General features: G+C 48.7%; 6 protein-coding genes across 6 annotated transcripts; 2 read left to right on the top strand and 4 right to left on the bottom strand.

The window, feature by feature from the left end:
* Positions 1-1,998: 1,998 nt before the first annotated feature.
* Positions 1,999-5,285, bottom strand: AO090003000600 (serine/threonine-protein kinase; the record flags this gene model as incomplete). The annotated part of the gene is made up of 3 exons (XM_023234957.1): positions 1,999-2,310; positions 4,091-4,578; positions 4,658-5,285. 3 exons carry the CDS (start codon positions 5,283-5,285, stop codon positions 1,999-2,001), a joined length of 1,428 nt encoding a protein of 475 aa, XP_023090024.1.
* A 5,479-nt stretch (positions 5,286-10,764) lies between these two features.
* Positions 10,765-12,595, bottom strand: AO090003000598 (putative serine/threonine protein kinase (Prp4); the record flags this gene model as incomplete). The annotated part of the gene is made up of 2 exons (XM_023234956.1): positions 10,765-12,224; positions 12,550-12,595. 2 exons carry the CDS (start codon positions 12,593-12,595, stop codon positions 10,765-10,767), a joined length of 1,506 nt encoding a protein of 501 aa, XP_023090023.1.
* A 2,191-nt stretch (positions 12,596-14,786) lies between these two features.
* AO090003000596 (uncharacterized protein) lies at positions 14,787-16,214 on the bottom strand (the record flags this gene model as incomplete). The annotated part of the gene is made up of 1 exon (XM_001819710.3): positions 14,787-16,214. One exon carries the CDS (start codon positions 16,212-16,214, stop codon positions 14,787-14,789), a length of 1,428 nt encoding a protein of 475 aa, XP_001819762.3.
* A 1,547-nt stretch (positions 16,215-17,761) lies between these two features.
* On the top strand, positions 17,762-18,499 carry AO090003000595 (uncharacterized protein; the record flags this gene model as incomplete). Its single annotated transcript, XM_023234955.1, has 3 exons — positions 17,762-17,774; positions 17,816-18,198; positions 18,269-18,499. The coding sequence occupies 3 exons, from the start codon at positions 17,762-17,764 to the stop codon at positions 18,497-18,499; spliced, it is 627 nt and encodes a 208-aa protein (XP_023090022.1).
* Positions 18,500-18,958: 459 nt separating this feature from the next.
* ish1 (double-strand break repair enhancer MSC1) lies at positions 18,959-20,783 on the bottom strand (the record flags this gene model as incomplete). Its single annotated transcript, XM_023234954.1, has 5 exons — positions 18,959-19,433; positions 19,490-20,235; positions 20,319-20,497; positions 20,556-20,617; positions 20,695-20,783. The coding sequence occupies 5 exons, from the start codon at positions 20,781-20,783 to the stop codon at positions 18,959-18,961; spliced, it is 1,551 nt and encodes a 516-aa protein (XP_023090021.1).
* A 957-nt stretch (positions 20,784-21,740) lies between these two features.
* AO090003000593 (PQ-loop repeat-containing protein) lies at positions 21,741-22,743 on the top strand (the record flags this gene model as incomplete). Its single annotated transcript, XM_023234953.1, has 2 exons — positions 21,741-21,788; positions 22,225-22,743. 2 exons carry the CDS (start codon positions 21,741-21,743, stop codon positions 22,741-22,743), a joined length of 567 nt encoding a protein of 188 aa, XP_023090020.1.
* Between the last annotated feature and the right edge of the window lie 1,713 nt (positions 22,744-24,456).

Below are 24,456 nucleotides of genomic sequence, written 5' to 3'. Positions count from 1 at the left end.
AAGCGAGAATGAGGTTTGTTCTTCCTTTCGTCCTGCCTTAATTGTAACATCGAGCTAAGTCGTCGTGAATCTAGACGCGCGAGCCCAGTCAACATCTGACAGACAGTCCTTTAAGTCAAGCCAGCACAGCCAATACATGCTTACCACTAAGTGAGTCGCCAGCGGACTACGTGACTTCATATAGGGATCCGCTACCCGATTCGACGCATGCGGCTTCCATGTCGCCGACGTTTCTCCAGAAAGAGTTTATCACGAAAGGATGGACGAGCTTTCCACTTGCCGTACATATCCCTAACGTACTACAGCCCGTATGCGACTGTGGGGAGACTATCGAGTTCCATGCGAACCGTCTACAACATATCGCGGCTGACCCGGTCCATACACGATTTGATCAGGGCCTGCAGGCTGTCAAGGATGCACTATCGGTCTGTCGAAGGTTCCTCCAGTGCCACAGCTGCCACAAGGATAACACGCACGTGCTACTATCCGTAACGACCCTGGGATTGGCCCTACAACTGTTCGACTACTGGATAGCCTACCAATGCGCCGCGCACGTCTGTGCGAGCAACGACGGACTCGGGTACGGCGAGTATGAACTGGCGCCCGAGGAGACGCGACGAGTGCGCCGCGTGCTCATCCGAGGCCGACTCCAACAGTGTAAGGAGGTAGTGACATCGCTGAAAGGCACCATCGACATGTCCAGCAATGCAGACCTGGAGGGGAGCTGGCTGCAGCAGATCATCCGCGGATACGAAGGAACGGTGGAAGCATATCTGCAAGCGATGGGCTGTATTTGCATTTGAAACACATGAACAACACTTGTAATTATTTATTTCCCAGGATACCAATTATTGCACCTTGATATTTTTTTTATCCCTCCATATCATCGATCTACAAACTCCATACATACAAAAAGAATAGAATAGGCATGTCGGCACTCGGCTGCACCACGGGCCTCGGCAAGCAATCCGCGCCATTAACTCTGTATCCAAAGTTCATGCATTAACCATCCTTACCCCAACACACCCCTCACAACTTACCCCGTATAAGAACTACCTCACTCCACCAAACCCACCATCTATCAAAATTAATCTCCACGAAAGTAAAGAAAAGAAGGACAGGAAGAAAGAACGAAAGATAAAACCCGCAAAATGGCCCACCGCCTCGCCCAAATCTCCTCCCACCTCAATTACCCCCAAGGCCTCCTCGCCAATCAAGTCGCCATCATCACTGGCGCCGGCCAGGGCATCGGTGCCGAGACTGCGAAGTTGTTCGCCAATGAAGGCGCTAAGGTCGTCATTGCTGATATTGATGCTGGTATGTTTCTTTCTTTCTTTCTTTCTTTCCTTCCTTGCCTATCTATACATATATATCATCTCGCATATACACAAGATATATATATAGAATTGCCTATATAAACAGAAAGAAAGAAGACAAGTTACTAAAAGAATATACAGAGAAAGCCACAAACACAGCAAACGCCATCAATGCCGCGAGTCCGAACCGGGCCATTGCTGTTACGGGAGATATTCTCGATGATGCCTATATCGAGTCGTTGGTGAAGAAGGCGGCTGAGTTCGGGAATGGGAAGATTCATGTTATTGTTAATAATGCCGGGTTTACGTGGGATGGGGTGATTCATAAGGTTTGTTTCCTCTCCCTTCCTTTCTTTCTTGATGATATATATATATATATATACATATATGTGTATGTGTTTGTGTGAAGCGTGGCTAATTGGTCTAGATTACGGATAAACAATGGGATACTATGTTGGCTGTTCACAATACGGCGCCGTTTAAGCTGGTTCGTGCTGCGGCCAAGTACTTCCGGGTGAAGGATGGGGAGCCTCGCGTGATCATTAATATTAGTAGTACAAGTGGAATCCATGGCAATGCGTATGTATTCTTTCTTTCTTTTTCATTGTCTATCTTATGGTCTTTCTTCTTTCACTATGATCGGAGCCTTTTTTTACTAACGGTCATGCAGAGGCCAGGCTAACTACGCCCTCGCCAAGGCCGGAGTGGTTGGACTCACCAGGACCATCGCCAAAGAATGGGGTCCCGCGTTCGGGGTCCGGTCGAACACGATTGCCTTTGGCCATGTGCAGACCCGGCTGACAGCGGCCAAGGAGAAGGGCGCGTTCATTACCACACCGGATGGCACCAAGGTGGCGCTGGGCATCCCGGGAAAGCAGTTGGAGTCGCGCCAGGGCGGCGTGGGCGAGCAGAAGCAGACGTACCCGGATATCCCATTGGGAAGACCTGCCTCGCCCGAGGAGGCGGCAAAGTCTGTCCTGGCCGTGGCCAGTCCCTTGTTCTCGTATGTGACGGGTGAGACGATTCGGGTTACTGGTGGCAGGAACATGTAGGGACTTGAAACGATTAGTTATCCGGTAGTTTTATATACTTCACCATGAGATTGGAATCAATGACAGCTTGCGCGGCTAGTTCGACCCCGGCGGACGGTAAATTATTCGCTGTGGATAAGTATAAAGGAGATCACGATGACGTGGATCATAATAATACATCGGTATAAGGAATAGTCTATACATACATACGACTAAAAGGAAACAAGTTCATGGCCTGTGCGAGCTCGCACGGGCACGTCAGACGCAGTCTGATAAAAATAGAAGCCGTTGAAATGACACCAGTGCTCAAGGGCCAGGGCATCTCGGTTAAAACAATCTCCGTTTCAGAATGAAGCTATCTGGCGGAGCTGTCTGTAAGCGCCGGACCCACCGTGAACTCAAGACTGGAACAGATAACGCATGAGGTAGTGTCATCGCTCGCCAACGAAGAACGGTTGCAAAGGTTGGCCGTGCCACGCAAGCCCAGCGGTCCTGCCCTTGGCCCGCCATGTCAAAGCGCAATGAGATTGGCTCCGTCTAGAGCAGGAATAAACGCAAAACAAAAGTCTAAGCTCATCGCGTCATAGCCGACACCTTCCGGTGGATACTCAATTAAAAATGGAAGAAAAAAAGGGAGAAAAACTGAAAAAGGGAGAAAAACTGAGAAATGAGAGGTCGGTAGTAGAAAGCAGAAGAAAGATGAGAACGAAGAGATCGCGGTCGTCATATCTCTATTTATCGCGTTGTATCAACGCTTCACTCTGGTTCTGCCCCTTAGAATCGGCCCATGTGCGGACGACCTGGGTGAACTCTCGTATGGCTATCTCAAACCTCCATCAGAGGGGAACCGAACGGATCTTGGCTCGACGTGTCAAGCCAACAGATCAGAAACTATGTACTAATAGATCGAAACGAAAAGATCAAGAACGAGATCAAGAGCGGAGAGACACCCCTCCCCGGCTCCCAGGTATCATCGAGAAAAGAGCGAAAGTATAACCAAAATATCCAGAACGGCCCTCCACAAACTCCGTACCAACAGGAAACAAATGCAATGCTGTCTTGATCCAGGGGTATTTTCTTTTCTTCTTTCGATGCCAAGGTGAGGAAACAACAAGGATCAAGGGGAGTGAACGCCAACAATCAACCATCATGACAGCAAGTGTATCATAAAAGCCCACAAATTCCACCCAAAAAGAGAGCGATGTATCAAATAACAAGGGAAAAAAAAAAACGTATTAATAATAAAACAGAATTCACGTTTCCGACATCCAAAAACCTCGCGGAGCGAGTTGGCGGAAACCTGTCCAAGAAGGCAACTCCGGCTCACCGGCCAGTGTCCAGCGGGTAACCATCCGGGTATTATCCACAAATCCAGGAAAGGGTGCAAAGAAAGAAATTAAGGCATATGTCCAAAAAACCTGCTCTCCAAGGCTTTCTGCGCCGTGAAATAATACACTTGTCGCTTCAGAAATGCAAGGCGATGTAACCTAGAAATAGTCGAAGGAATGATCAGGTATATCCCTGGGAATTCGAAAGGTATTGCCGTTAAATCATAAACCTGCGTTAAATAAATTTTGAGGGGTCCGCTGCTTAGTAGGCAGAGACTGGGATAGGTTGTGGGAAAGGCATCAGCAGCGGCTCAACGAAATCACTGCACGTGATCGATTCCGTGGGCGCGAAGGTGTTCTTGCAATCGGCCTCGCAGTCCAGTCCCACGGAAGACATCGACGAGACACTGTCTACGTCGGGGTAGCCCTCCGTGAACGAGGACGCATCCGACACCGCTGACTGCAACGAGTCGGAATAATGGGAGGAGCCAGAAGAGACGGAGGACTGCGAATCATAGACATCCGAAGGGATGTGGTGCACAGGGACCTGTGGGTTATTGACAAAGCCGACCGGCATTGGCCCGTTCATGGAACCCCAGGGAGGAATGGTAAACTGCGGGCATTCCAAGATCATGGTGCGCAATTCCGGAATGGTGATCCTCTTTCTTGGGTCGCACTCGAAGATGCGGCTCAAGATACAGATCATCTCATCGGTCAAAGGAAGAATGGACTTGAGAAAGTACGGATCCTTCAGGTAGGCCCGGAATGTGGAATCCTCGGGAGAGGCACGCTTCCAGGGGTTGCGGCCACAGGTCAGGTTGACCAAGATTACGCCCAGACTCCAGACATCATTGGGAGCGGATTCATACCATGACATAGGGCGGGGATTTGGTTGCTGGCATTCTTTGTTGCAGTTAGCCACTGGTCTCAGTCGGTGACGAAAGGGACAGGGAATGACGAAGGGGGAAAAGGGGTGGCGTACCTGGTGACATGTAGAAAGTCGACCCGCAACCGAAATCCGACGTACAGGCATCCGTGGTAGCAAGGCCGAAGTCAGCAAGCTTGACGGTCAAACCCTGGTCGGTGACCAGGATGTTTTCCGGCTTGAGATCCCGGTGGTAGATTCCAATGTTATGGCAATATTGAACAGCATCCAGAATTTGGAGGAACACCCGTCTGACCAAGGGGTCATTGTGCACAAAGTTGCCTTTCTCCGTGATACTGGAGAACAGGTCACCTTCGGGGCAGAACTCAATGACTACATAGGTGCAGTCGACGGAATCCATTATGCGGACCAAGGAAACCACATTGGGGTGTTGACTGGCCATGTGGTGCAACTTAATCTCGCGCTGCTGAAACTTGAGCTGGCGGGGATCTAGTCCAGCTTTGTTGAGGGCCTTGACCGCATACATCACATTGGTATGGATGTCAATGGCTGTGTAGACGACACCGTAAGCACCTACTCCCAGGATTCCAATCAGCTCCAGCCGGTTGGCCAAGAGCAGTCCCAAACGGTCTTCTGGCGCATAACAGCGGGTGATAGGCGGAGAGGGCGGAGGGGTGGGGAGCATTGGAGGGTACATGCTCAACGGAGGAGATGGAGCAAGCATGAGGGCAGCGGGAGTCAAGGGGAAAGAGATAAGGGTGATCAAAGATAATCAAGTGGATCCAAGGAGACCAGAACGAGGGAACTCTCTCCGTCCGGGTGGAAGAGAGAGTTTTGATCAAAGGAAGTAAGGGATAGAAAGTCGGTGATCCGGTATGAGAATGGTCCTTTAGTATCCAGTGGGGACGGGTTTAAACATCCAAAACCAGCATTTATATAGCACACGGAACAAGAAGAAGTCGCCTTAAGGATCCATGAAGGGAATGGAGACGCCTGTCAACGGGAAGAGTAATGCAGGTCCTATGGGGAAATCCAAGTGGCGAGGTTGATCCAGTTGTAGATCTCGATGTCTTTTTTTGGCAGTGGCCGATGTAGTAAGTAGACGCCGGTAGTTGTGGCAACGTTCAGGATGTTGCACAGCCCAGAGACTTTTTTTTAGTTTTTAATAGTAATCAATGTCCAACACCAGTTAAGTAGGTAGTCCAGCAAACCAGGGAGGTTGGTATTGGAGGCGGACAGTAGTGGCCAGCGGATAGATATAAGGTGGCCGACAAGTACCGACCGTCTTGTATTATGTAGGGGTAGTGGCAGCGGTGGGTGGATAGTTAAGGGGGATTGTCCGGGCTGAATCCGAAAGGGAATGAAACGCACGAGAGCAGTGAACAAATCAAATAAAAAAACGAAACAGATTAAAACGGTGATATAAAGGGGAGGAAGCGGGAGGGACAGAAGAGGGAGAGCGAGAGGGAGAGAGAGAGAGATGGGATGGGGAGGGAGAGCGAGAAGTAAGTATATGGGGATTGGAGACGAAGACAAGAGGACAATAACGATAAGGAGGGAAACGCAGTAGGGGAAGAGGGAAAATCCCAATAAAAATAAAAATAATAGTACGAATAATACGAATAATAATTTCAAAATGCAGAAAATAAAAAATAATGATTTATTTATTTATTTTTAAAATCGGATTTTATTTTAATTTAATTGATGGCCCCCAAAGGCTAAAAATGAATCAGTCAGCAAGAAGAAATTAAATACGTGGGCGAAAAAGAAACACTCGTGGGTCATCGGATTCTTGTCCAGAGTGGCCACAACAACAACCACCACCACCACCACTTCAACCAACTTCAACCACCAGTCAAAAATTACCTCAGACTGGTTTCAACCTCAAGAATAGCAGTCGAATCAGAAACAGGAAACACCCGACCACTCATGAGTCGGAACGAATCAACCATCCCTTTGCCCCCCCCCTCCCCTTTTATGTAACTTCTCCGTTACATGTTAAGCATGCAAGAAGGACGGATGACGCTGATTGGAAACGACGGCGACCCACGGAGAGGGGCTAAGACGATGTATGATGCGAAGACTAGTGAGAGGGTTCGGCTACAAATAGGAAAGGAGGGGAACGGACCATCTCCACCGACAAGGCCGGGCCCTTTCACGCATCCAACCAACGACCGAAGGCGAAACGCTGATGGGTTGGACCGCTGGTTCTGGGGCGTGGCCAAAGGCTCTCTCCATCTCCATCTCTGTCAACTCTCCGGAAGCATCCATAAAAAGGTTTCATTAACCCTTCCGACACGAACGAACCAAGTTACGGAACTGTAGATATACCTGACTCAGATCGTAATCACCGACGCAATGATGGAGAAAAAGGAGGTAAGATGTGATTAGACTAATTAATTATATGCCCACATGTGGATCTCTTGGATGAGTCAACCCTACATGAATCCTGCCGACGTACATACATATGTACATCTGTGTGGAAGAAGAAGGGCACTTTAACAGAAAAAAAAAGAAATCCTTCTATGACTTCAATATTTTACAGTTTAACGATTTTTGCCTTGTCAGTCACAAGGTAATGGAAGTTAAGAATTTCGAAGGTATGGAAGGCAACGGTAGGACTACCTAGTAGTGGCCGTCCAGTGGCCCCAGTGGCTGTACTCTTGATCGACTGCGGTAAGAGCTGTAGCATACTAGCATACTAGTTAGAGTAGCAGCAGTGAAATGTTGTGAATGATGGGAACCGGCTGCGCCCTGTTGATTTGCTGCCTGGGGAATGGAGGGGGACCACTTTTACGTAGACGGAGCCGTTCTTTTGCCTGTTCGATGAATGGTGGGGTTCTTCTTTTTTTTCATCAGGATTCCGGCCTAAGCCATGAATCACTGGTTAGGTAGGAGAGCGAGGCGGTGTGGCAGTGGAAGTGTGACAGGCCTCTCAGGTGCAGATTCATCGTCGCCCCACTGCTTCTTCTTCTTCTTCTCTCAATCGCTGGTCCGAGCGCATTCGCTGAACCCGGAAGGGATGGAAGATTAATCCGCCTGGAAGACGCCCTGATTGGAAAGTGTCACCTGAACCTGAAGGCGGCAATTTTTATTGTCTCATTTGATGGGGAAAGCACTACGACTAACTCGTCCAAGGTTCAATCGTCTTGTTTTCTTTTTCAGGACGGTCGAGATTCTGATCTGACGGAAGAACTTCCATCCTTTCCCCCTCTCTCCACCTCTCCAACCCACCACACCCCCCCCTTTTCGGGACAATTTATGATTTCATGGGAGAACAAAGCCATGAAACTCTGTTTACTTGAACCGGTGGTCATAGTGAGAAAATGACAATGAGGCTGGGAGGGGCGCCCGCCTTGACCCACCGCCTTTGGCACTCTATTGATGAGGAACATGGACGAAACGGTTTGTTTTGCCTCACTGACCGACTCAAGGAAAGCCAAAACTGATGTGCAACCTGAAGAAACAACCCATGGGGTACGACGATGGAACCCATAGGGTACTTCGACAGGCTGTCAACCTTCCTTCCGGTAGCCTGTCTTCCGGGTAGCCTATTCATTGCCGTTGCCAAGAGAACAAGAGAGAGGGAGAGGAAGGGAAAGATACAGATTGCCAGCTCATCTCATGGCTCCACCACCCAAAGTAAGTTGCTCAAGATGGATAACTTTTCAATCTAGACCTCGGGAAGGGGGGAAGGTCCCAGATTGATCGATAGCCTCGAACACACAAACCACCTTCACCTATCAACAGGCAATGACAGGGCCAGCAATCCAGACGGGAAAGGTTGGTCAGGGGGATTTGGACCAGAGGACTGTTGGAACTAATGACCTGTAATCGTCCAGAAACGGTAGTCTCTCGAACATGGGTTGGAATTGGAGCTTTAATCTTACTCGGAGTAGATATGATGCTGACTACATCGCGAGGCGTTTTTTGTTTTGCATTGCCTTGCCTTTCCCTATCCTTGCCCCCCGTCGTCATGGATAGAGAATATTAACCGAGAGGATCCAACGCTACTCCGTATGTACAACTTTACAAGTCACTCTTTTCGACATTTGAACGGTGATAGTGGAACATTTCACTCCTTCATTGATGACTCCACCTCGACTATTAAGTCAAACAACACATTCACACCGCTTCTCACAAGAAAAACCTTATGGAGTATACTCTGATAATTAATACCCCGTTTAGCATAAATTAGGCTCCTAAAACCACCCAGTCCAATGAGAGATAACCACCGACTAGTAAGAACTAAGGAGTAAGAAAAGTCAAGAAGTGAGGCAAGTTCACGCCCAATGACCGCGGATCTTCATCCGCTTCGAGAACATCGAGTGACAGCCCCGACGGCCGATGATTGGCTGCTCTGCACTGCTGCCACGTTTGCTGTTCCGTCGTTGAAAATCCAAGTTTCCAGTGGGCGGTGGGGGATTGGTCGGTGAAGATCCAGCGCCAAAGTAAGGCGGTCCGTGGCTCCCTGTTTCTGGCCGCTGCCGGGAATGCACGGGCCAGAAAAGCACACGCACTCTTGGTGTTTGTCGAACTGCTACTAAGTAGCTAGGTACATACTAACAACTTCATCTCAGTCCCCTTTTCATATCATCCCATATCCTAGATGGATGTATAGAGTAAATGCAACCATCTTGTTATGAATGATTTGATTTATTCCATTCCTGACTGACTTTTCTATTGCTCTGCTCCACTTGATTCCCATACGAACTACCTGATATACAGCCGAATACTCCATAATAGACCTGTTTTTACTTTATCAAAATCTGACAGATCATCCCCATCCATTGCCATGAAGTCGTGAGATCGACCACCCAGATCTCACATGATCCCTACGTCGACGCACCTGAAAATTCAGGAAGCCACCTGGAACAAAACCACCCCTATTGGCACTAATGGATGAGTCGGAGATTTCTTCATTGGCTCGGCTGAACTTGATAGTACTAGTATTAGTACTCAGCCATTGACGATGATGAGAATCAGAACCAGATCATCCGCAGTAATATTGATCCTCCTCAGGTTTCTCCGGTTCCCGGTTACCATACTTAGTAACGAACCGCCCACTCACTAAATTGATATACGGATCCTAATAATAAATCTCCCGATCTTGGGAATCTCGGCTGAGATGGACATCTAAATTCGGCATTTCATATTCCAACAAAATAAAAAATAAATACATACATACATACATAAACCAGAATAAAAATCAATTAGACAAATGAAAAGAAGAAAAAAAAAAAAAAAAAAAAAGGGAAAGGAAAGACAGTCTACAGTACCACCACACCTACTGTCCTCCAAAACCCCGAGAAACAAATAAGGAACCCTTTAAGATTACGATCATCATCCGTAGACACTTTACGAAACTGACTTGCATTCTGTACCCCAGACACAATAAGAGCAGTCTTAAGAACGGGTCCCTATTCAGAGTCTCTCCGCCAGGGGGGAACCAAAGAAAAGAAACCCAAAAAGTAAAAGGAAATATACATGAAAGACGTCAGGGAATCTGCATTCCAGTCTGATAGGTCTTGCAAATATTGATGCTTATCTTTCTGACCTATACTCTAACGGTCGACCGAAGCCATCTGCAATGATGAAGTCATACCGACTGTCATGACCTTTTGTTCTTTGACTGGCTAGGGTCCGTTATTGAAATTGAGATGGACACTGTCAAGGGATAGACGTGTAACATGGACGCCTCCTCAACTAGATAGCTGACATCATTCTGGACTGGTTTGATCTCTGGGTTTTCCCTTTTCTCCGCAATTCCGCAATTATTGTTTGCCTCGTTGCGTTTCCGCGCGGTTGGCAGAGTGAGACTTTGTCGTGGCGGTGGAAATCGACGGAGGGGGGATTCCATACCGGCCCTATCACCGTCTCACATTCACGGCGGATCCTTGCATATAGACTTATATAATACTATCAACATTCTCGTCAGCGACGGTGGATCGGGGATCGGGATCGTCTTTGCATCATCCATTGAGTCAGACAGCCTGATGTTTGCCATCGCGAGAGAACGGAGGGTTGGTCTGGACATTCCAAATCCCTGCTCCACCCGGCAATCAGATAAGTGGCAACTTCGACCGATGGAAATGGGAACGGTGGTATATTCCGATTGGATTGAGTAGACACAAGTATACTACGATGACACATTATACTATATACAAGGAACGGTGAGTTGGCGCTCCACTCCAGGCTACGAACTAAGCCTTCGGCCGCGAAATGAACGGATGCTTCAGAGCCTCAGCCGGCGTGCACCGCTTCTCCGGGTTGAGACTCAAACAGCGATCCAGCAGATCCACAAACAGTGCCAGCTCCTTTGCCTCGCTGTCCGTCATTCCGCGAGTACCTTTGCCCATCAGCCTTGTTTTCAGATCCCGAGTGGGCTTTTTGAAGTCAACCACCCGCGTGACCAGACGCCCTGTGATCTTGTCTTCTTCGGTGCTGTGGAAATTTAACATGTCGTCAAAATGCATGTGCGTCAGCGATCCCTTTCGCAGAAGCTTGGGTGGGTATTTGCCGCGACATTCCATGATCGACCGTAGCATCTGGTTGTTATTCCGCCCCGTAAACAGAATCTTGCCCGTGTACAATTCGAACAGCGTACAGCCAATGGACCATACATCAATGGCCTGATCGTAGGGAATTCCTAGGATGATCTCCGGGGCTCGGTAGAACCGACTCACAAGGTACGGTGTAATTTCGTTCTCCGTAGTCGAGGATGCAGAGCCCAAGTCACAGACCTTGAGAATGTTTCGCTGTTCATTTACCAACAGATTGTCGGGTTTCAAGTCCGCATGGAGGATATTACACTTCCGAAGCAAACTTAGCCCGAGGAAGATCTGCTGTGCATACGCCCGGATCGCCATTAAGTTCAACCCAACATCTCGTCCAAATTTCTTCAAGACCTCGCGCAAGTTCATGCTGAGATTCTCAAAAACCATGCAGAGGTGTCCCTTGTGATCGAAATAGCGTTCGAATTTGATAATGTGCTTCTTATCGTCGGGGTCGGCTTCACGAAGCTGTTCCAAGATGCCAATTTCCTTCATACCTGCCTTCCTCATGGTGTCGTTCTGTCGAATGATTTTGACTGCAACCAGCTTACCAGTTTTCGAGTCGGTCGCGCGTACGACCGATGAGAACATTCCTTTGCCGAGGTTCTGCTGTACATGATACCGCCCATTGATCAACTCACCAAGACGCACATTGTAGTATCCTTCCGGATCGTCCCAATTGTCCATCATGCTGATATCGAGCTCCTGTGGCTGAGGCACGGCCGGCACGGCCGATGCGTGCGCTGGCTGTGTTGTATCCTGTGTTTCTTCGGCAAACATATCATCATCATCCTCTGCAAACATGTCGTATGGATCCTTCGCCTTAGGCTGTTCTTGCTGCACTGGAACAGCATCGGGGATTAGAACATCTTGTTTGGTGGTCTGAGTCTCGTCGTATGACGCCGCAGAAACGTCCGCACTTGTATGCCTTTCCCTCTCAGCTTTCATGTCAAGGGTGGGGTCATAGTCCGCTGCAGAAGGTTCATCTTTATCAGTTCCATCCACGGGAGCATCATCATTAACTAAGTCAGCAACGTTGCCGATCTTGAAGTCGGAGAACGCCTCTCCAGTGCTGTCGTTTGGTGTTTCGGAAGCTGACAGTTGCGAGTCTGCAGAGGAGATTTCGTATTAGTTCAACAATGCTTTAAAGCCTCTCGGTGGAACACAGACGAAAATCCACATACCTGACGCTGCGTTGTTGGTTGCAACCGGCTCGCTATTAGGTGTAGACGAGGCCCCATCGCCTGCGATATGGAGTGCCTGTAAACGTAAAGGCGTAGCCTGGCCTCTATACTTAGCTCTGATAGCCTCACGCCGTTTCCGACGAGCCTCCAATTGGGTCGCTTCGTCAATCGGCTCGGCCGGTTGAGGCTCTCTGTGGGCGTCTTGAACCGTTGCGTTTGTGCTAACATAAATCAGCGAGGAAGACACTACATATATAACTAACAGTGACAGCATACCTTTCTTCAGTAAGCGACATGGTATCTCCAGAACCTTGCTGCACCTGATTCGTTCGAGTTTCAGTATCACCTTTAGAATCTCGAGCGACGGGTGTTTGCCCTCGTTCGCTCACTAACTGTTCAGTAGACGACCTTCTTCTAGCATCCTTGGAAGCTACACTTTCCTCCCTAGGAGTTTCCCACTCGTCACCCGAGTATTGTCTAGGTTTCCGGACTTCGCGGTACGGTGGTGTTCGGCTTCGAGTACGAGGGCGCTTATCCCGACGTCGGTCATAGTCATCGCTGTATCGAAGACCACCGCCATAATCTTCCTCCCGATCATAGTCGTGATAGGGTCTTGGCCGTCTATGTGAGGAACCACGATCATAGTACCGATCATCGTACGGGTATCCGCCGCGTCGCGAGATGTCGTTCCGGAACCGTCGATCATCAAAATCATCGTCAAGTCGACGCTTATGTCCTCTGTAGCTTCGGTAGGGAGAGCGGGACCGGGAACGCGATCTCGTCCTCGATCTCCGGCGACGAGACGATCTGCTGCTTAGAGATGCTGGAGATCTGGGCGCCGGTGATGTACTGGCTCTGGTGGGACGGTCAACGCTGTTGCCATTAAGAGGAAAGTGCGACGTAGTTGCCTTCGTCTCTGAACCTGATTCGATGATCTCACCCTCAGAAGGGGTCGATGGAGACCTCGACCGACGTGAAGCCATGATGCGACAGGTTCTCCACTTGACTTATACAAGAAAAGACCAGAGGTGATTTGTATGCAGTACGACTGGCCTTTAGAGCAGCTTTAAAGACAAGAAGAATAATCCTCGGTTAGCAAGATCGCTTCCGCTGATGAAGTTTGGGGGAAGTGTATTGAGAAAGTCCAACCGGCTAGAGATGCCACGAGCCCTTGCCAACTTCGACTACCGTCTCGAATTGAACATGAGTCTTCTCCAGGAAGCAATTTTGTGTAAACGTGAGATGATGGCCTTGGAGCCAAAAGGAATAGATATAGAAAATTGAAGCCGAACGACACGATATCGGGATGATAGGTCGGGATGAGAGATGACTCGACGCGGTACTTTCCCGGTCATTTTATCTAGAAGTTGATGAAGGCGGTGTCAAGGAGGAGATTTCGCGCCTAACCCAATACAGCCCTAGTGCCACCCCGCAGATGGCGGCAACAAGATAAGCTGTGTTTCGCGCCATCAATTTTTTTTCTCTGTCCCCCTCCTTTGGTTTCCACTTTTGATCAGCAACGTTATTTCTTGCACGTCGCTTGCTTTTATCCCTTTGCTATCTATATAATCAAATAAAAATGGGCGGTGCAAGCAGAGAAGGTATGTCACGCATCTGCTATCATATACGGGGCGTCTATTGACTTGGAACACCAGGTGGCAAGGTCAAGCCTTTGAAGGCTGCCAAGAAGGAAAAGAAGGAGCTCGATGAGGATGACCTCGCATTTAAGGAAAAGCAGAGAGCTGGTATGAAAATCGAATTTCATTGTCTAAATCTCGCTTTTCCATACTGATTGTTTTCACTACAACCAGAGGCCAAGGCCAAGAAGGAGTTGTTGGACAAGGCCAAGGGCAAGGGCCCATTGAACACTGGTTCTCAGGGCATCAAGAAGTCGGGAAAGAAATAAGTTTCTCTTGAGGACGGCACTACGCTATTTTCACGATATACAACGAGCTACGAGCCATGAGCACAAAGGTGGAGGGTTGCCATATGGGCCTCATCGCTACTTGCAGTATCTGAACAAACTCATATATTGTTTTTCTCAATTCAATATACCTCTATCCCACCGAAGCCAAACCAGATAGGCCAAGGCTGCCCCCTTGGTCGACTCGAAATCGTGGATCAACAGAACCGATGAAACTATGGGGTTACAATCCAACTAGTGGCCCTGTTGGTGTTCTTTGAATACTGTATAGTAACTGCTGCTCATGCGCCGTCTGTATCATTAGACAAATATTTAAGATGCGACTTTCTTTTTTCTTTTTTGGTAAAACGCTCATTTAGGGTATATGCAACGCTGGAAAGGATATGACTTGGCCAATAGATCTTGAACGACAGAAAAAGACAACCCAGCACAGAGGATGAGAGAAAGAAGGAAGAAAATTGTCAACAAATTAAAAAGGCTCTAAAGCGAAATATGTCGATGAGAAAGATCACGGGAAATAATAGGAGAAGGAAAAGAACGTAGAAGGCCGAGATAATCGCTGTTCAGCTGGTCACTCGTTTAACCCATAAACCACTGCTGCCACCATTGCATTCCTGTTCGTCACGCTTCCTCCATGCTCGGAATAGTTTCATGCCAACATCGTGTTCTTCTTTATTAATATCAGCTAGCTCATTGTTTAAGCTGGCGACCGTTTTCTTGACCTCGTCCCTTGCGGCCAGATCGTAAGCAATGGGACTGGGCTGGATGACTTGCGTCAACTCGTAAATCATAGTATTGATGCTTGCTTTGCGGCGTGTAAGGTAGTCTCTCCTTGCTTCCAACATCTCGATGCGATTTTGGGTATGTTGCTCTGGGGTGCAAGGCAAAAGTTCGTTCGTTGTTTGAGACGGGGTGGGTTTCCTTGACGGTTTCTTCCCCGGAGCTACCGCGCTGGGAACGGGACGTTTTCTGGACATGATGGAAGATTGATACTCGGTAGACTGGGAAGCAGCGTCGATACTCCCTCGCGGACTTCCTGTCGCGGTTGAACTGCCTGCTTCTGTAGGCTCGTAGGTAGTTACACTGAAACGGCTCGAAGGCAGGCCGAAGTCATCTTCGTTGGTGAGTTTTAAATCAGCAAGGGTATTGGTGAGATCAGGCTCCGGTAGATTGACGCGTGGCGGAGCACGGCTGCTTGCGCTAGTCGCAGGAGGGGTCGGGTCCTCAAACACTGTTCGGTGGATATTCTTGCTTGGCACATACATCTCCGGAACCTTCGTGTTTGCTTCACCACCCGTGATAGTCGTGACGACGGAAGGATAACCACCAAGGTATGCGCCACTGGGCGATGGGCTCTCTCGACCTCTTAATTGAGAGGAACTCCTCGACAAGTGCACACGAGATGAGGATCTGGCTCTTGGCTTTTCTTGCAGAGGTTCCACTATCGGAGATCTTCCACTGGCACCTTTCCAAGGCACTCGTGAACTAGGCGGGAGGAAGAGGTCACTTTCTTTTGGCCGGCTACGGGCTCCTGAGAGCTTTCTTTTCTGCTCTCGGCCCCAGTTGAGAACGTCCGAACTACGAGACTCTATAGGTCTAGCATCGGAGGATATGTGTGTTTCGAACGTGCACCCAGGAGCCGCGGGCGCAAATGTGTCCATGTTATTCGGCTCGCGGGAGAACGTATCCCATCCGGTAGCCGGTCGCGTGAACGAAGGAGTGGGATCTTCTCGTTGATTATCTGCGTGTTTGCGCAGAACCGGTATGTGGCTGGTGAATGTTTTCTCCGTCTGTCCGCCCCCGAAGTACTGTTCGAATTCGTCCTCTAGGGATGAGACTCGAGAGCTGCCTAGACTAGCAGGCCCATGGCCAAGGAAAACCGGCGAGTCGGGAGGTGATATTGAAAGACTATCCGTTCGACCGGGGGTGCCCGAGTCCTGAGGGAGGTATTGCGTCAAACTAATTGAGGGTGTACGTCGGCTGTCCGCCATAGTATCTTGCGAATATGAGTTCCCTGCGATCCCAACCGTGTCCGACCGACGCGGATCCAAAGGGTTCCTAAAACGGGTTAGAGAGTGTATCGCTGTGTTTCTTCCTCGCTGGCACATACTTCGGCGGGGTTGGTAAAGTTTTTGCATGATACTTGTTGTTTTCTTTCTGCACACCAGAAACAAGAGGAAAGGACTGGTATTCATTATCATCCAAGGTCTTTCCGACCAAAGTAGGAGTTCCAATTACCGGCTTCTTCGACCGATGGAAATTCGATGAAACCTTCAACCACATTTTGATCTAAGACACCGCGATCGATCTTCCTGCGGCTAGGGATAGCGATGATCGTCAGTGGATCAAGTTATGATGCAAGGGGAAGGTTGACATACCTCAAATACCTTGACTCGCTCAACGGTTATAGAAAAGGAAGAGTAGGGGGTTAGAGAAGGAAGGTCCAAGATGTCAAAAGCAGGACGTTGAACGCAAACGAGGATAAAAATGATCCCTGTCACAAATAGGCTGATTTTATTTTCAATGTGGGATCCTGCAAAGACATGCCAGCATGTCATTCAACAATTAGAAGAGAAAATGTCGACCAATCCTTGTCCGGTATGCACGTCAACAAAGGGAAGGTTTTGCTGACAGGGACTCAAATGCGACACGGATAAAACCGCTCAGTTAGTTAAAGACAAAAAACAATAATATAAGAAAAACAGAGGGGAAAGAAACTCCGAAAGAGAGAAAAGAATTGAAGCAAAAGGATATTCCAAGAAATTACACAGTGCTCAACACGAGTGAAGGAACGAATGAACAATTGCAGAAAGAATGAATAATGATGACTATCAGGCTCGCCTGATTGAGGGGGCAGCAAGAAGAAATGAAAGTCATGGCACCCGAACAAGCACATGCCCTTGAAAGGGTCCTGTTTCAGCGATTTGCAGTAATTCTGGTTGACTAACAGTTCGTGGTTAGTCTCCCGTTAGTTGGGTTCATCAGCTACTATGATTAGTAGTCGAGGTTAGCTCTAGGACTCCATAATAGCATAACGATTATAATGATCTTCATCCAGACCATTAAAAACCCCCCAAGTCATCCGAGGTGTGGATTTTCCTCGGTCCTGAACACTAAAAATAACAGGGAAATAAATTAAAAGGAGGAGAAATCCAGTTTTCTCGGGTGTCTGTGCTACGGGACTCAAGAAATCTGGCATAAAGTGATACAACAAGCCTGTGGAGTTGGATTAAAGATCCGTGAGGACTTTCGGGCAAACCATGGATGGATTGATGGCCTGAACTCTCAGGCTGCAGCTGAGACTGCAGCTCAGACTAGCTCGAAAGGGTTCACGTGCGGTAAGTAATACCGCTGTCAGCATCGGCTTATTTCTCCGCATTGGGCTGGACACTAAGCACAGTGAAATATTACTTACTGTACAAGTAATACCCAGCGCTCTCTTCCGTCATCTCCAACTTTACCTCCGTCAGCTTCATCCTCCACGTCAACTGCTCTGTCCAACCAAAACCAACGATATTCCTCACAAACAACTATAACTATGTCCTCTCCACGTATGTCTCTTTGATACATCATCCGTTGAATGAATCTTCAGAGACACATCAACCCATAGTCCATACTAACACAAACTCTAGAAGACGGGGCAGTCCCGCCGCCCGCCGAAGTGTCAGTATCCCAACCAACGCAAACACCGGTTTTGGTCCTCCACACGATCGAAAACTAACCCAGATCCTCTTTAGTATGTCAATTGCATCGCCGATTAACCTGCTTCTCCTCTCCCTCTTCGCCGTTCTGGTGTACATGCAATTCCGACCAAAGGCGCCCGTAACTCTTCCCAAGGGTCCTGCGCCCATCGTCTTCCGGACGTTCACCCCCACCACTCTGCTCGAATTCAACGGTGTCGATGGAAAGCCCGTCTATCTAGCTGTCCGCGGTCGTGTCTTCGATGTATCCCCTGGCAGGAACTTCTACGGACCGGTATGCGCTACCTTGTGCCCGTCGGGTTGACGATAACGAATACACACGAAACTAACTCATTCTGGTGCAGGGTGGCCCCTACGAGAACTTCGCTGGCCGAGACGCATCCCGTGGACTGGCCTGCCAGAGCTTCGACGAGGAGATGCTTACTAAGGACCTGAAGGCTCCTTTGGATGACCTCAAGGATCTTGATGCGGAAGCATTGGAAAACCTCCAGTCCTGGGAGGAGCGCTTTTTGGAGAAGTATTTGGTCGTGGGAAAATTGGTTGCTGAAGGCGATCCCGAGGCCCCGAAGGCATAATTACCCTGCGATTGAACGCCCATCATGGATGGTACCGCGTATTGATGATGGAATGCGGGGTTGAAGCTTCTACGAGGTTGGATGTACCTTGATGGAAAATTCAAGATTTGGTGTTTTTAAAAGCGATGCGAGTGGTTTTCTTGTTTGTTTCGCATGAGACATGATTCGATTGACGCTCAAATGTGAGCCGCATATATTGGGATTTTTCTAGGTCATAGTGAATGCCATCTTATTATAAGGACTAATGTTAAGCCTGCTACCACCACAACTTATAACATCCATAGGGTAGTAGATAAGTGATATTGCCATTATAAACTTTTGCAAAGTTGAGCAGCACAACCACTGTTATTATCATTGCATGTTTAAAATAAATCAAGAGAAAACGACGAAGAATCAAAAGGTACTGTTACAAGTCATCAAATCGTGACCGAGATTAAAAACTCCCTAGACTCCCCAAATTCACAGTTCCGCTCGCATTTCTTCCGCAGCATCCGCAGCCTTCTCTTGCGCCTTCTCAGCAGCCCGCTGACCCTGAGCCCGGCCACTGGCCGCTCCGATCTTCAACTGATCCAGGAGCCAGTTGGTAGCATCCTGGAGCTTGGCATAGATTGTTCCTTGAGGAGTACTAGTACCGTACCTAAAGTACTCGGCGTTGCGACGTACTGCAGCGCGTAATTCGTTGGGGCTAGAGCCTTGGTAGACCGGAATACCATATGAGTCAAGGTAAGCCTTAAGTTCAGAATGAGACCAGGTGTCGAAGGTGGAAGACTTGGCAGCGTCAGTAGCCTGCGCCATGTATGACGTAGCTGATGCCAGGTTTGCCCCTCCAGCCTTGGAGGCTTTAGCGTAAGTATCTTGAGCTTGCTTCACCAGCTCATCCCGAGTCAGATCTGCGCGGTGAGCTGCCTTTGCATTCATTGAAGACAGGTATTTCCTCCAATTGAGGTCAGCAAAACGGTTACTGGTTGGATACATGAAACGATGACTTACTTCAAGTGCTCAGTGTCCCAAGTGTCGAAAGTCCAAGCGCTCCAGCCAGTGGCTGCTTTGTGCTTGTTTAGTCTAACCTTTGCAAGAAGCTCATCACGCTTGTTGCTCTGCGGAACAGGGACTCCTCGTGCATCCAAGAAGGCCTTGAGACGGGAGTCAGACCAGGTTGCGACAGCAGCTTCAAAGGCCTCCTCTCCCTTAAGCTGTGCGGCATCGGTTGCTCGGGCATACTCGTTGCCAGCCTTAGTGGTAGCAGCACCATATAGTTCTGAGGCCTTCGAGGTAGCACTCTGGGATGCAGTAGAAGCTACAGAAGAGGCCTGGCTAACGAGGGAGGCGCGGTGCTTTCTGGCCAGTGCGACCAGCTCGTTGCGCTTAGAGCCTTGTGGCACCTTGACATTATGTTCGTCGAGGAATTTCTTCAAGTCGGAGTCAGACCACGCATTGAATAGCGCTTCACTCAGAGTAGCCTGAGCTGCATCTGCGGATTTAGAAGCAGAAGCAGCGAGGCTCCGTGCTTGTAGGCTGGCTAGTCTAGCGTTGCGACGCACCATTGCGATCAGCTTGTCACGGGTTGTAGGCTGAGGCACCGGCCAGCCACGCTCGTCAAGCCATTCCTTTAGATCGGACTCAGTCCACTGCTCGTAGACCCAGTTGCCAGGATAAGAAGCAGCTTCTCCGAGTCTTTTGGCAATTGCTTCGTAGTTTTCACGGGCCGTCTTGAGCAGGACATCGCGCTTGCGCGGCTGAGGGGCAGGGATACCATGTCGATCAAGAAAAGCTTTGAGATGAGAATCAGACCAGCTGTTTGCATCTGTTAGTGATGGACAAAGTAATACGCCCTTCCGTTCTGGACGTACGTATCAAAAATCCAGTCTTTGGCTTGATGCCATTGATCGGTAGCCTGGTCCGCTGCTTGTCCCAAGGGCTTTTGGACTTTCGAGTTCCAGTTTACCTTCACAGCGCTTTCGAGGTCTTTGCGATCAGCGGGAGAAGGATACGGGATGTCTATACACCAAGTTAGCATCTTGCGATGTGTAAGACGTTTCCATGAGGCGAGTCGTACCATGATCGGAAAGCCACCGCTCCAGTTCTGATTCATGCCATTTATCGTACACTACAATGGACCTTTTGTCAGCATAGACCTTCATCTTCAGAAACCGTATCGGCTGTGTAGTATCGCAATGTAAGACAGTGATGGTTACATACCAGCTTTGCTGAACCACGAGTGTGCCCCAACCGCCTCCACGGTTGCGAGGGCCAGCACCAGACCCGAAGCGAAATTTAGCTTCATAGTCACTGGTTACGAATGTTTAGTGTCTTCTAACTGAATGAGCTTTTGTTTCGTGGAGTCGCTATCAACAGTCAGCATCCCTCAGACGGTTTTTGAGTAGTAAGAAAGAGATCAATTGAGGACGACTTACAAAAGTCCTTGCAAGGGTAGTTGGAATTGAAAACAAAGGGATATGTGAGGACGTGTAGTATTTATTTATTAGGAATGATGAAAGAACAGAGATGATTGCCGAGTGACGTAGTTGTTTGCACAGTCGGCCTGCGTGTGGTTACTGGCGTCATCGACTGGGTCAACCTTGGTCGCGCATCTTCTCGACAACTCGAGGCGTCCGTTGTTGTGGATCTGACATGGTTCTCACTGGCTGGTCAAACAACCAAGTTCAGTGAATGTAATTCTAAATCTCGTAGTCTGATTGTAATCTCTTGATGTTAAAGCTCGCAACAGATAAGAATGTCAGTCTAGCCATTCGTGGTTTAGCCCAGGTGTTGCCTCTTTAGACCATGCGGAGAACATTGACTTCGTAATTACGTCTCCCGTACCGTACCGAACAAACAGTACATACATACAGTACTTTATCGCTTATCAGGAGTTCATAGACCGAGTGAACAAGTCATCTCCTCACCCCCCAACGCATCCACTCGACATCGTTTTGACTACGAATAGCCTAAAATAAGGACACAGCTTCAGGCATTCTTACGTGGGATGGCTCTGCTTTAGCCCCAACAGTCCGCAGCTTACTGGGAAATTGCCGAGGAACTCACCGGAGCTATTGTCCATCACAGGGCTTGGCCTCGGATGCTCCTGGTCAGCTGTTTACCACTGTCTTGGTAATCGCAACTCCATCAGTTGCTCCTTAATCAATCTCCATTATTGAAAACCCAATAGAGGATTATTACACGAGACGTACTCATCGTGTGCTTTACGAAACGTCATAATGGATCTTCTGTCCAACGCGCAATGCCAGCATCTGGTGTCTCCAGACTATATAAACTTCATCCTATCAATGTACAGTTTCCTCATCTAACACGATCGGAAGTCTCCCTAAGGCATATGCTAAAATGAACAGCTTGATCCTATTCGGTATACTGTTGTCCTATCTTCCTCAGCACTACCGAATCATCTCCCTAAGGAGCTCCTACGGCATCTCACCGTATTTTGTCCTATTGGGAACAATCTCTGGTTCATCGTCTTTAGCAAACGTGGTATCCCAACAACAAAGTCTGCAGGATGTGTCTTGTTGCAGTGATGTCAACGGCCTGGCCTGTTTCGCAGGACTGCTAGGTATCCTCCAGATTGGAACACAGTGCCTCTGCTTCTTTATCATGTAAGCGTCTCAATCCGTGAAAAGTGGCAATGATGTCCATATCGCTAACGAGCAACTTTCCTCTACTTACCACATAGTCTATTCTTATACATCCTATATTTCCCTCGCGATGTACAGTCGTCGCCTTCAACCTCCAAGCAAAGGGCGCAAGGCCCAACATACCGCACCGCCTTGATCGTAGGTGCCGTCTGTATCCTACACATCTCCGTCATGCTTATAGCCACGATCACCATCGGACTTAAACGGCCCGCCTCTCTGCAGTCCTGGTCCAACCTCTGCGGTATCTTAGCCGCGGTCCTTTCCTCGATTCAGTACTTCCCTCAGATCTACACCACCGTCAAACTGCGCTGCGTCGGCAGTCTGAGCATCCCTATGATGTGTATACAGACACCAGGTGGCTTTGTTTGGGCTGCCAGTCTTGCAGCTAGATTGGGCGCAAAGGGATGGAGTACATGGGGTGTTTTGCTTGTCACTGCGAGTTTACAGGGCCTACTACTCGTACTGAGCGTTTTCTTCGAGTACCTGGGGCCGAACAAGGGACACAGTCATGGAGAGGTCGAGTCAGTGGACAACGATGAGCGCGATGAGCAAGACTCGCGTCCCTCCGAAGAGACTCCCCTTCTTCAAAACCAATGATCGGTCCCAGTATGAACGTAATCGGATAGCTTTCATACAATTGCTGCCCGTATTTTGATACTTTGGATATTGACCTTTTGGATCTTCAGTTTCTCAATGACGAGTATAGTATGAATGTAAGTAAAAATGCGATTTGGAGCCTCAGGTACGATGCGATGGACCTTCCCTGTGCTTGGTATTAAGACCACTCGTCCATTTTGCTCTTGGAGCGGCAACGGGAAGACAATAAGACAGGACAAAAGCCTTGATAGACGATGTGATACAGTTTCAAGTCTAGCCAGTGTATAACAGGGAAAGTAACGTCCAACACCCACACTGCTACCCCGCAGCTAGGAAATCGAAGCAAGCCATTCTCACAGCAGAAGAAGTAGCAGCAGAGCTGTTATCCCCTCATAATCATAATCTTCATAAGCTGGATCCCCGCCCAGAACCTAACATACAACATCGGCCTCCACGATCTTGCATTTAGCTACCGTAAACCAGACGGAAGATGTCGTTGAAGACGAAGTAGCTTCCAGCTCCGTCAGGCAAGAGCTGGAAAGTCTGGGTGTAGTTCATGGGGTTTTGCTGATCGTCGACCTAAACCCGAAACGAAGCGGGAATAATTAGCAAAATAATCCAACCCCAACCGTCCGTGGATGAGGAGAAAAACATACAAGCAGAGCGCCAGTCACCATGACAAGAATACCACCAGCCTCATTAGAAGGCTGGGCGTCGAGGGTGCTGACCTGGTGAACGACCTTCTGGAAGGGAAGAGACTGCAACACGCGATTCCCGTTAGCATTGCTATTGACTGACCCTCCGGAGATGACCCTGGTGTGACTCACAGTCAACTTCTCGGTGATATCGCGAACGCCTTGAACGGAGCTGGTCTCGAAAGTGAGCATAGACTGGTCACGCTGTTATCCCGGCAAGAAAAATTAGCTTCCCCGCGCTCGCGTTCAAGCCCTGCACACAGCGGAAGACATACGTAGAGACCAGACAGCTGCCCGCGGTTTTCATCGAAGGTCTTGTAGTAGAACTCAACGAACTGCTCTATTTGTTCCAGATACTGTTAGAACTAGCCATGCGACATTTGTCTCACTTCCGCTGTCCGTAACGATGGGTGGGAGTCACGATCGTCGTTAAGCGCGTCTGTATCTAAGACCACAAGAAAAGAAGGATATTACTCACGAGCGATGCTCTGGAAGTCTATATGTTAAAAATCCATGTGTTAGCTTTGACTATTATTTCCATGTGCGTTGAATGCTTGCGCTCCTCATCTTGGAGGGGTCCATGAATGGAGGAGGGGCATTAGAAAAACCAGCAAAAGTAGCTTGATGAAGTCGTCGCGAGAGAGGGGATTCGTATAGCGTAAGTATGACTTACCAGCCATTTTGACGAATTGAGGTGATGCGATAAGACAGGGAAATAGAATCAAAGGGTATAACGCTGGATTTGGGGATAGAGAGAGAGGGGAGGAAAAGCCGGGTTGATATCAACAAGGAAAGTATTTCAGGCATTGTGGGGCTCCGGAATACAGTTTGGGCCCAATCATCGTCGCTGCCTCAGGCAAGGCACCCATGGCAACCAATGACGCCTCCATGGTTGACTGCGACCCCAATGGATGCGGGATTTTGTTGCGCTTACTACTTCTTCCCACTTAGTATAACGTCGAAGGGAAAAGAATACTTATATCTCTAGCGTCTCAACACGGTGGACTAAAAATGGTAT

The sequence above is a fragment of the Aspergillus oryzae genome, chromosome 2 (assembly GCF_000184455.2).
Source record: "Aspergillus oryzae RIB40 DNA, chromosome 2".
Lineage (NCBI taxonomy): Eukaryota > Fungi > Ascomycota > Eurotiomycetes > Eurotiales > Aspergillaceae > Aspergillus > Aspergillus oryzae.
This window is presented reverse-complemented; position numbering and strand designations above follow the sequence as displayed.